General features: G+C 57.3%; 1 protein-coding gene across 3 annotated transcripts in view; it reads left to right on the top strand.

The window, feature by feature from the left end:
• Positions 1 to 721: 721 nt before the first annotated feature.
• The window catches only part of LOC105464385 (chondroadherin like), a 19,044-nt gene continuing 9,131 nt past the window's right edge, over positions 722 to 10,634 (top strand). For 2 of the 3 annotated variants that reach the window (XM_011712224.3, XM_071080645.1), the window contains exons 1-5: positions 722 to 1,075; positions 2,498 to 2,675; positions 3,232 to 4,929; positions 5,454 to 5,620; positions 7,378 to 7,576. In XM_011712224.3, the coding sequence (XP_011710526.2) occupies positions 945 to 1,075; positions 2,498 to 2,675; positions 3,232 to 4,929; positions 5,454 to 5,620; positions 7,378 to 7,576 (2,373 nt within the window). In that variant the 5' untranslated portion in view covers positions 722 to 944. The remainder of the gene's footprint in view (positions 1,076 to 2,497; positions 2,676 to 3,231; positions 4,930 to 5,453; positions 5,621 to 7,377; positions 7,577 to 10,634) is intronic. The other variant, XM_011712225.3, reaches the window with a different exon arrangement.

The raw sequence follows: 10,634 nt of genomic DNA, 5'->3' as shown, positions 1-10,634 counted from the left end.
TATAAAAATATACACATATAAGTGTGTGCACATGCACGCGCACGTGCGCGCACACACACACACACACATATATATATATATTTTTTCTTTTCTCTTGAGACAGAGTTTGTGTTGCCCAGGCTGGTCTCAAACTCCTGGGCTCAGGTGATCCTCCCACCTCAGCCTCCCAAAGTGCTGGGATTACAGGTGTGAGCCACTGTGCCTGGCCCCTGTTTCCAATTAACGGAAACAAACAATAACGGAAGATACAATTCCATCAGAAACAGGAATCTGAAAAATCGTAAGATATAAACATTGGCCATGGTCTGGATGTATTATTTAAAAAACAATCATGAGCCTGGGAAGATGCGTATTTGGATATTCTTTGCAATATTGTTTGTAAATAGCAAAAAATTGGAGGTAGCCAATGTCCAAGATGAATGGCTAAGTCAATGTGATACATTCACACAATGGAATACTATACCACAGAATAAATGAGATTCAGAAGAATCAATTTGGATAACTCCCAGTAATCTGAGGTTAAGTGAAAAAATTGAATGTCTAGAGTCCTGTATGCCCAGTATTAAACAATGTATGTAAATGCATAAGCACAAACAGATGGAAGGAAAGGGTCACCTGTTCTGGAGCACCCACTGTGTGCCAGGTGCGGGCCTGAACCCCCACTGTGACCTCAGAGCTACTTATGAATGGGATGTGTTTTTCAGAGACTAGGAAGCAGCCTCTGGGAGGGCAGCCCACATGGCAGGAGGGAGCCCAGGACTGCTGACTCCCAGGCCACTGCTGGTGCCCCCTCCCTGTCGGGCTGGCCCAAGGATTCGGGCCCGGGCCTCCATCCTGGGCTGGGGCAGGCAGGAGGCCTTGTAACTCCAGCCGCTGCTCCCGCCCGCTGCCCGCCCCTCCTTCATCTCAGCCTGGGGAAGCCTAGCTTGCCTGGTCCACCGACAATGCCTCCCATTCAGCCCTGTCCCAGCTGCCAGGCCTGCGGGCCGCGGAGGGGGGCTCCCACCAGGCGGGGACAGCCTTTGCCTGCGCTGCGCCTCCTGGCTGGACCAGCAGTTCCAGGCGGCATGGAGGGGTGAGTCTTTGGGCCCCATGGTGCAAGGGGGGGGTTCAGAGCAGCTGAGCGGCCTCAGGTAAGTCTCTGCCCCTCTCTGGGCCTCTTGAGAGGCTGGCGGGCAGGGGCTCTGGGGCCTTCCTGGGGTTCTCCAGGAAGGGGGTCTCCCAAGGTGGGCTCTGAGACACATGTGGCAATGTAGCCGCTGCCGGGGCCTGGTCCTCCGGGGCTCGTCTGAGAGCCCAGCAGTGGTCCCTGTGTTCTGAATGCTTGTTGCTTCAGCGATCTGTCCCCATGGGTCCCCTCCCTGGCTTGCCCTGAAGCACAGCCTTCACCATAGGCTCTGGAGAAGCCCCCAGCTCCAAGGCAGGGACTGGAGCCTGGGACCCAAAGGAGACCCCAAAACACGACAATCCAGGGAGCAGCAAGAGGGAGGCTCCTGGGGGCTGGGGACCAGCCCAGCGATGGGGAGAGGCCCTGCCTGACACAGGCTGAGAACAGAGGGGCCAGCTGGGCAGGGGAGGTGAGCCTATCATCCTAGTGCTTTGGGAGGCCAAGGTGGGACAATCACTTGAGGCCAGGAATTTAAGACCAGCCTGGGCAACATAGCGAGACCCTGTCTCTACCAGAAATAAAAAATTAGCCAAATGTGGTGGTAAGTGCCCGTAGTCCCAGCTACTCAAGAGGGCGAGACGAGAGGGTCAGTTTAGCCCAGGAGGTGAAGGCTGCAGTGAGCCACAGTCATTCCACTGCACTCCAGACTCCAGCTTGGGCAACAGAGCAAGGCTTGTCTCTATTTAAACAAAGCAAAAAAATGCTCAAGGACCCAGACTGGATGCCTCCCTCCCTTCCGGTGGGCACCATTATGCTCCTGCTACCTGGGAGCTGGCATCATAGCAGTCGGAGGACAGGCTGCTTCTGAGCCTGCCCTGGACCGGAGCCTCACCACAGCCCGAGTACATGCTCTGAACTGGAGTCATTCTCACAGTCAGCAAGTCCTCCCTGAGCCACTGGGCAGAGAGGCAAAGGGACTCACCAGGTCACTTTTCTGACCGTAAACATTGGCCATGGTCTGGATGTATTATTTAAAAAACAAACATGAGCCTGGGAAGATGCGTATTTGGATATTATTTGCAATAGTGTTTGTAAATAGCAAAAAATTGGAGGTAGCCCATGTCCAAGCTGGATGGCTAAGTCAATGTGATACATTCACACATTTCTCCGTTTCCTCCCATGTAAAACAGGACTAATCATAGGACCTCCACTGTGTCGGGGGTGGGGGTGGGGGGCAGGGAGGCTGAGGGCGATGGACACTTTCCTGGGCCCAGAGGAGGCGGCTCTGAGGGGTTTTCAGGACAGGAGCTGCACTGTGGCTGGGACTAAGTGAGGGACAGCATGTGGCCTCAGCCCCTGTGCACAGCAGACTCTCCCTCCCCGTCCCAGGCCCTGGAGCTCCACCCATGTCTCCTTGGTGCTGCCGCTGCTTGTACTTCTGCTGCTGGGCCCAGCTAGGCAGGCCGCCGCCCAGCGATGCCCACAGGCCTGCATCTGTGACAACTCCAGATGGCACGTTGCCTGCCGGCACCAGAACCTCACTGAGGTGCCAGACGCCATCCCTGAGGTCAGCAGGGAAGGAGCATGGGCACAGAGTGGCAGTGGGGCAGGGTGGGGACCCAGAGGGAGGAGCCTGGGCTAGGCACCAGTTGATCTGCCACTGCCTGCCCGGGAGACCTTGGCAAGTTACTTCTCTTTGAGCCTTAGTTTATAGGTCTGTAAAATGGGAATAATAAAAAGCAGTAACAGGGAGATGATCTATTTAAAATCCTTACTGTGTGAATGGAATAAGGAGGTGACCCATAGATCGATACTGAATTCACTGCAGATGCTGTGGCGGAGACGTGGGGCTGTGGCAGGGTGAGGTGTGGTCTCTGCTCTGCGGAGTCATCAGCTAGTGGAGGAGAGACAGCGAGGAGGCAGGGACAGCACAGTGTGAAAAGTGCCACAGTGGGTGATGCCCAGGGCACTGGAGAGGAAGGCTTCCTGGAAGAGGTGTCAGGGTCGGATGAAGAGAAACGTGGGGAAGGTGACAGGAGAGAAGGGTGTTCTGGGGAAGGAGCAGCACTTGCAAAGGCGGGTCCCTGCCTGGCTCAGCCCCACTTTCCCCTCGCCGTCCCCAGCTGACCCAGCGGCTGAACCTGCAGGGCAATTTGCTGAAGGTGATCCCCGCAGCCGCCTTCCAGGGCCTGCCTCACCTCACACACCTGGACCTGCGCCACTGCCAGGTGGAGCTGGTGGCCGAGGGCGCCTTCCGTGGCCTGGGCCGCCTGCTCCTGCTCAACCTGGCCTCCAACCACCTGCGTGAGCTGCCCCAGGAGGCGCTGGACGGGCTGGGCTCGCTGCGGCGGCTGGAGCTGGAGGGGAACGCACTGGAGGAGCTGCGGCCGGGGACGTTCGGGGCACTGGGTGCGCTGGCCACGCTAAACCTGGCCCACAACGCCCTGGTCTACCTGCCCGCCATGGCCTTCCAGGGGCTACTGCGCGTCCGCTGGCTGCGGCTGTCGCACAACGCGCTCAGCGTGCTGGCCCCCGAGGCCCTGGCTGGCCTGCCCGCCCTGCGACGGCTCAGCCTGCACCACAACGAGCTCCAGGCTCTGCCCGGCCCGGCCTTGTCCCAGGCCCGCGGCCTGGCCCGTCTGGAGCTGGGCCACAACCCGCTCACCTACGCGGGCGAGGAGGACGGGCTGGCGCTGCCCGGCCTGCGGGAGCTGCTGCTGGACGGCGGGGCCCTGCAGGCCCTGGGTCCCAGGGCCTTCGCGCACTGCCCGCGCCTGCACACCCTTGACCTCCGCGGGAACCAGCTAGACACCCTGCCCCCGCTGCAGGGTCCGGGCCAGCTGCGCCGGCTGCGGCTGCAGGGGAATCCGCTGTGGTGCGGCTGCCAGGCGCGGCCCCTACTCGAGTGGCTGGCGCGGGCGCGCGTGCGCTCGGACGGCGCGTGCCGGGGGCCGCGGCGCCTGCGGGGCGAAGCTCTGGACGCCCTGCGGCCCTGGGACCTGCGCTGCCCGGGGGACGCGGCGCAGGAAGAGGAAGAGCAGGAGGAGCGGGCTGGGTCCGGGCCCCGCGCCCCTCCGCGCGGCCCCGGGGAGGAGCGGGCAGTCGCGCCCTGCCCTCGCGCCTGCGTGTGCGCCCCCGAGTCCCGGCGCAGCAGCTGCGAGGGCTGCGGCCTGCAGGCGGTGCCCCGCGGCTTCCCCAACGACACACTGCTCCTGGACCTGAGGCGGAACCACTTCCCCTTGGTGCCCCGAGCGGCCTTCCCCGGCCTGGGCCACCTGGTGTCGCTGCACCTGCAGCACTGCGGCATCGCGGAGCTGGAGGCGGGCGCCCTGGCGGGGCTGGGCCGCCTGATCTACCTGTACCTCTCGGACAACCAGCTCGCAGGCCTCAGCGCTGCTGCCCTTGCAGGGGTCCCCCGCCTCGGCTACCTGTACCTGGAGCGCAACCGTTTCCTGCAGGTGCCAGGGGCTGCCCTGCGCGCCCTGCCCAGCCTCTTCTCCCTGCACCTACAGGACAACGCTGTGGACCGCCTGGCACCTGGGGACCTGGGGGGAACACGGGCCTTGCGCTGGCTCTACCTGAGTGGAAACCGCATCACCGAAGTGCCCCCTGGGGCGCTGGGCCCAGCTCGGGAGCTGGAGAAGCTGCACCTGGACAGGAATCAGCTGCGAGAGGTGCCCACTGGCGCCTTGGAGGGGTTGCCTGCCCTCCTGGAGCTGCAGCTCTCGGGCAATCCACTCAGGGCCTTGCATGACGGGGCCTTCCAGCCTGTGAGCAGGTCGCTGCAGCACCTCTTCCTGAACAGCAGTGGCCTGGAGCAGGTGGGCACTGGGCATGCGGTGGGGTTGGTGCGGGAGGCGGCACAAGGCCACAGACAGCGTGCATTCGCTCAATAAGCATTTGCCAGCCCCTTGGTACCAGGTCTCAGGCTGGGCACGGGGACCCTGAGATGAACCAGTACTGCCTCTGCCGGTGTGAGTGACAGTCCAGGCACAACCCAGGCCACACACGGTGCCTGCACAGGAGGGCATTGCTGGAGCATAGAGGAAGGAGGAATTTGGGACCATGGGGTCATCTACTGTTTGTACATATTGAGAGCCCCCAAGAGGCTTTGCCATTATTGGGTGATGGGGTGGACCATGAACTGGGCACCTGGGTGACTTGGACAGAGCAAGTGCTTTGACATTGGACCAGCCTGGGCTTTGACCCGGCACCGCACTTCCTGTCTGGATCATCTTGGGCTCTCCAGCTTCTCTTCTGCTGAGGGAAGATGGGGCTTCCTTCCAGACTTGGGGGTGGGACAGGTCTGCCAGGAGCTCACACTGGGGCCTGGCAACTCCTGCAGATTTCTCCTGGGGCCTTTTCAGGCCTGGGGCCCGGACTCCAGAGCCTGCACCTGCAGAAGAACCAGCTTCGGGCCCTGCCTGCCCTGCCCAGCCTCAGCCAGCTGGAGCTCATCGACCTCAGCAGCAATCCCTTCCACTGTGACTGCCAGCTGCTTCCACTGCACAGGTGGGCACCCCCACCTAGACCTCCAGCCAGAGACCACCCAGCCACTTTTGGTCAAGCCCCTGTCATCTCCCTGGGCACACTATGTCCATGCCCATCTGAGCAGCTTGGGGGGAGGGGCAGGTCCCACGAGAGCCAGGCATGTATGAGCCCTTTCCAGGGTCACTTACCCTTCCTGTGGAGGTTGGGGGTGGACTTCTCTGGGCCTTGATTTCATCATCCGTAAAGTAGGAATGGTATTTGCTCTGCCTAGCAGTCTGGGACCTAATATGCAGGCGAGGCCACTTTACATAATTACATAAGAAAGTCACAAGGCCGGGCGCGGTGGCTCAAGCCTGTAATCCCAGCACTTTGGGAGGCCGAGACAGGCAGATCACGAGGTCAGGAGATCGAGACCATCCTGGCTAACATGGTGAAACCCCGTCTCTACTAAAAAATACAAAAAACTAGACGGGCGTGGCGGCGGGCGCCTGTAGTCCCAGCTACTCGGGAGGCTGAGGCAGGAGAATGGTGTAAACCCGGGAGGCGGAGCTTGCAGTGAGCTGAGATCGGGCCATTGCACTCCAGCCTGGGCGACAGAGCGAGACTCTGTCTCAAAAAAAAAAAAAAAAAAGGCCGGGCGCGGTGGCTCAAGCCTGTAATCCCAGCACTTTGGGAGGCCGAGACGGGTGGATCACGAGGTCAGGAGATCGAGACCATCCTGGTTAACACGGTGAAACCCCGTCTCTACTAAAAAATACAAAAAACTAGCCGGGCGAGGTGGCGGGCGCCTGTAGTCCCAGCTACTCGGGAGGCTGAGGCAAGAGAATGGCGTGAACCCGGGAGGCGGAGCTTGCAGTGAGCTGAGATCCGGCCACTGCACTCCAGCCTGGGTGACAGAGCGAGACTCCGTCTCAAAAAAAAAAAAAAAAAAAAAAAAAAAAAAAAAAAAAGTCACAAGAGGCCAAGGATGGTGGTTCACACCTGTAATCCCAGCACTTTGGGAGGCCAAGGCGGGCGGATCACCTGAGGTCAGGAGTTTGAGACCAGCCTGGCCAACATGGTGAAACTCTGTCTCTACTAAAATACAAAAATTAGCTGGGCATGGTAGTGGGTGCCTGTAGTCCTGGCTACTTGGGAGGCTGAGGCAGGAGAATCGCTTGAACCTGGGAGGTAGAGGTTTCAGTGAGCCAAGATCGTGCTACTTCACTCCAGCCTGGGCTACAGAGTGAGACTCCATCTCAAAAAATAAAAAAAGTCACAAGAGGCATGGAGTCCTGCAGACCTGGGCTCCAGTCCTGGCTCTGCCATTTTACCAACTAACTCTTCAAGCCCCATAACCTTTCCTGCCCATCTGTAAAAAGGGGGGATGTAGTATTTAACCTCATGATGGTTGTTGTAAGAATGAAATTAGCATACATAAGTTGATTTGAACGGTGTCTGCTGTGTTGTAAGCCCTCTGTTTATTATTACTATTATTTTCCCAATTTTACAAAGAAGGGGTCGGAGGCTTGAAGTGGCTTGTAGGTCACATAATTGGTGAGCCGCCAAGATTCTCAGCAGAGCCTGCTGTCACCTATAGGCTCCACTGCTCCCAAATTCCTGGTGGCCTCCTTGACCTCCTCAGTAAAGCTGGCAAATGCTTGTTGAGCGAATGCACGCTGCCTGTGGCCTTGTGCTGCCTTCTGCACCAACCCTGCCCCACACCCAGTGCCCACCTGGCTCCAGGCCACTGGAGCAAAGTCAGCACAGCCAGCTTCCCGGCTCTCTCTTCTCTTCAGGTGGCTCACTGGGCTGAACCTGCGGGTGGGGGCCACCTGTGCCACCCCTCCCAGTGCCCGTGGCCAGAGGGTGAAGGCTGCAGCTGCTGTCTTTGAAGCCTGCCCGGGCTGGAGTGCCAGGAAGGCCAAGCGGACACCAGCCTCCAGGTCCAGCACCAGGAAAACCTCCATCAAAGGAAGACAGCGTGGAGCAGATAAGGTTGGCCATGGGGCAGGAGGGGTGAGATCTTGGTGGGTGGTGGGCCAGGTTCCAAAGTCCCCAGGAAGCAGAAGCCTGACTTGGCTTGGTCCTGATTCATGTGGTTCCAGACCTGGGCAATGACCCGGTTGTGTCAGTTCAATAATGTCCATCCGAGGCCGGGCATGGCGGCTCACGCCTGTAATCCTAGCACTTTGGGAGACCGAGATGGGCAGATCACGAGGTCAAGAGGTCGAGACCATCTTGGCCAACATGGTGAAACCCCATCTCTACTAAAAAATACAAAAATTAGCCGGGTGTGGTGGTGGGTGCCTGTAGTCCCAGCTACTTGGGAGGCTGAGGCAGGAGAATCACTTGAACCCGGGAGACAGAGATTGCAGTGAGCAGAGATCATGCCAGTGCACTCCAGCCTGGGGACAGAGTGAGACTCCATCTCAATAATAATAATAATAATAATAATAATAATAATAATAATGTCCATCGTCCCATTCTCCCCTTCTCCCTGATCCCACTTCTGGGCTAGACCCAGGATGGGTTTGCAAGGAAATGGCCATTTGCTCCTGTTGTGAGACAGTGGCCTTTCCTATAAGCCACAGTGTGGTGGTCCAGATGTATCCCTAAAATCAGTCCTGCTGTTTCCATATTTGCTGGATCACTGTTAACCATGTCCCAGCCTGACCTAAGGGGCCTCCTTCATTCCAGGATCCCAGGGATGGGAAGAGCGGAAGTGCAGGTGCATCATTGGCTCTGCCTCCCACCACCTGTCAGCTATAGGTTGGACCCCACTTGATATTACATTCACCATCCTGACATATCCAGTCCCAATGTGGCCCCTCAGTTGTGGCAAACTCACAGCATATCGGAGAAGGGTGCAAAAGATACGGGCACCCCCGCATGTGGGAACCAGTGCCTGTAAGGCCATGGGGGTGTGCAAAGGGGAGAGGCAGTCCTTCGAGGGAAGGAGAATAGAGTGAGGCCTGGGAAGGTGGGGAGAGGGCTCTGTCTCCCCTGGACCTGCATTTTGAACATCTGGGATTCCTGGGGCCATTAGCTGGTGTTCGTATTCATCCCCTACAACTGCCACAACACAAACGCTAGGAGCTGGGTGGCTTAGAACAGCAGAGCTTCTGTGGGCTAGGGGTCAGCCATCGAGGTGTTGGCAGGGGCGTGCTCTCTGGAACCGGTAGTGGAAGGGTCCCCCCTTGCCTCTTCCAGCTTCTGGTGGCCCCAGATGCCCCCTGACCTGTGGTAGCATCATCCCCATCTCTGTCTCCACCTTCACGTAGTGTTGTGCATCATCATCTTCCCTCTATAATCTGTCTCTGCCCAGATTCCTCACCCCTGCTTTCTTTTTTTCTGAGATGGAGTTTCGCTCTTCTTGCCCAGGCTGGATGGAGTGCAATGGCAGTCTCGGCTCACTGCAACCTCTACCTCCTGGGTTCAAGCAATTCTCCTGCCTCAGCCTCCCAGGTAGCTGGGATTACAGGCACGCGCCACCACACCTGGCTAACTTTTGTATTTTTAGTAGAAAAGGGGTTTTACCATGTTGGTCAGGCTGGTCTCGAACTCCTGACCTCAGGTGATCCACCTGCCTCAGCCTCCCAAAGTGCTGGGTGTGAGCCACTGTGCCCAGCCAAATTTCCCTTTTTATAAGGACAACAGTCTATTAGATTAGGGCCCAACCTAATGACATCATTTTAATTTCATTACTTCTGTAAGGAATCTATTTTCAAGTAAGGTCATACTCTGAGGTACTGGGGTTAGGGCTCCAACCTTTTGGGATGGGCACAAGTCAGTCCATAAAGTGTTCCTGATTTCTGGCTGGGACACGGGAAGGAACCCCTGAAAAGACCCCAAGCTGAAGGTGAGCAAGTTCTGCCTTAGAAGCCAGACCCGGAACTAGAATTGATGACAGCAGTACTAATCTCAGTTGGCAGTCACGTGCACAAGTACGGAACGGCAGCGGTGCTTTCTCCCTGCATCAGCCCCAGAGGCTCGTGTAGAAGCTGAGCTGGGCTCAGGAGTGGAAGCTCCGATGAGTCCACTTCCAGGTCAGGGCTTTAGTTAAAATGGGAAGACACCCCCGGTCCCCACCCCCACACACAGTATGGAAGCTTTGGAATCGGGAACTCTCAGGCTGTTTGACCTAGCCACCCCTTCTGACACAGAAATACTCCTCTCAGTATTGTGGGTTATTTTGATGAAAGCAGCAGTTTCCGGCTGGGTGCAGTGAGTGGCTCATGCCTGTAATCCCAGCACTTTGGGAGGCCCAGGCGGGTGGATCACCTGAGGTCGGGAGTTCAAGACCAGCCTGAGCAACATGGAGAAACCTTATCTCTACTAAAAATACAAAATTAGCCAGGCATGGTGGTGCATGCCTGTAATCCCAGCTACTCCAGAGGCTGAGGCAGGAGAATCGCTTGAACCCAGGAGGTGGATATATTTTGGCGGTGAGCAGAGATTGCGCCATTGCACTCCAGCCTGGGCAATAGAGCTTTTTTTTTTAAATTTTTTTTATTTTATTTATTTATTTTTTTTTGAGACAGAGTCTTGCTCTGTCGCCCAGGCTGGGGTGCAGTGGCCGGATCTCAGCTCACTGCAAGCTCCGCCTCCCGGGTTTAGACCATTCTCCTACCTCAGCCTCCCGAGTAGCTGGGACTACAGGCGCCCGCCACCTCGCCCGGCTAGTTTTTTGTATTTTTTAGTAGAGACGGGGTTTCACCGTGTTAGCCAGGATGGTCTCGATCTCCTGACCTCGTGATCCGCCCGTCTCGGCCTCCCAAAGTGCTGGGATTACAGGCTTGAGCCACCGCGCCCGGCCAAGCTTATTTTATTTTATTTTATTTTATTACTATTTTTTTTTGAGACGGAGTCTGGCTCTGTTGCCCGGGCTGGAGTGCAGTGGCCGGATCTTAGCTCACTGCAAGCTCCGCCTCCCGGGTTTACGCCATTCTCCTGTCTCAGCCTCCCGAGTACCTGGGACTACAGGCGCCGCCACCTCGCCCGGCTAGGTTTTTGTATTTTTTATTTTTTTATTTATTTATTTTTTTTTTTTGAG

Source organism: Macaca nemestrina, chromosome 15 (genome assembly GCF_043159975.1).
Source record: "Macaca nemestrina isolate mMacNem1 chromosome 15, mMacNem.hap1, whole genome shotgun sequence".
Classification (NCBI taxonomy): Eukaryota; Metazoa; Chordata; class Mammalia; order Primates; family Cercopithecidae; genus Macaca; species Macaca nemestrina.
Note: the sequence above shows the minus strand (reverse complement) of the source record. Positions and strands in the feature narration are given on the sequence as shown.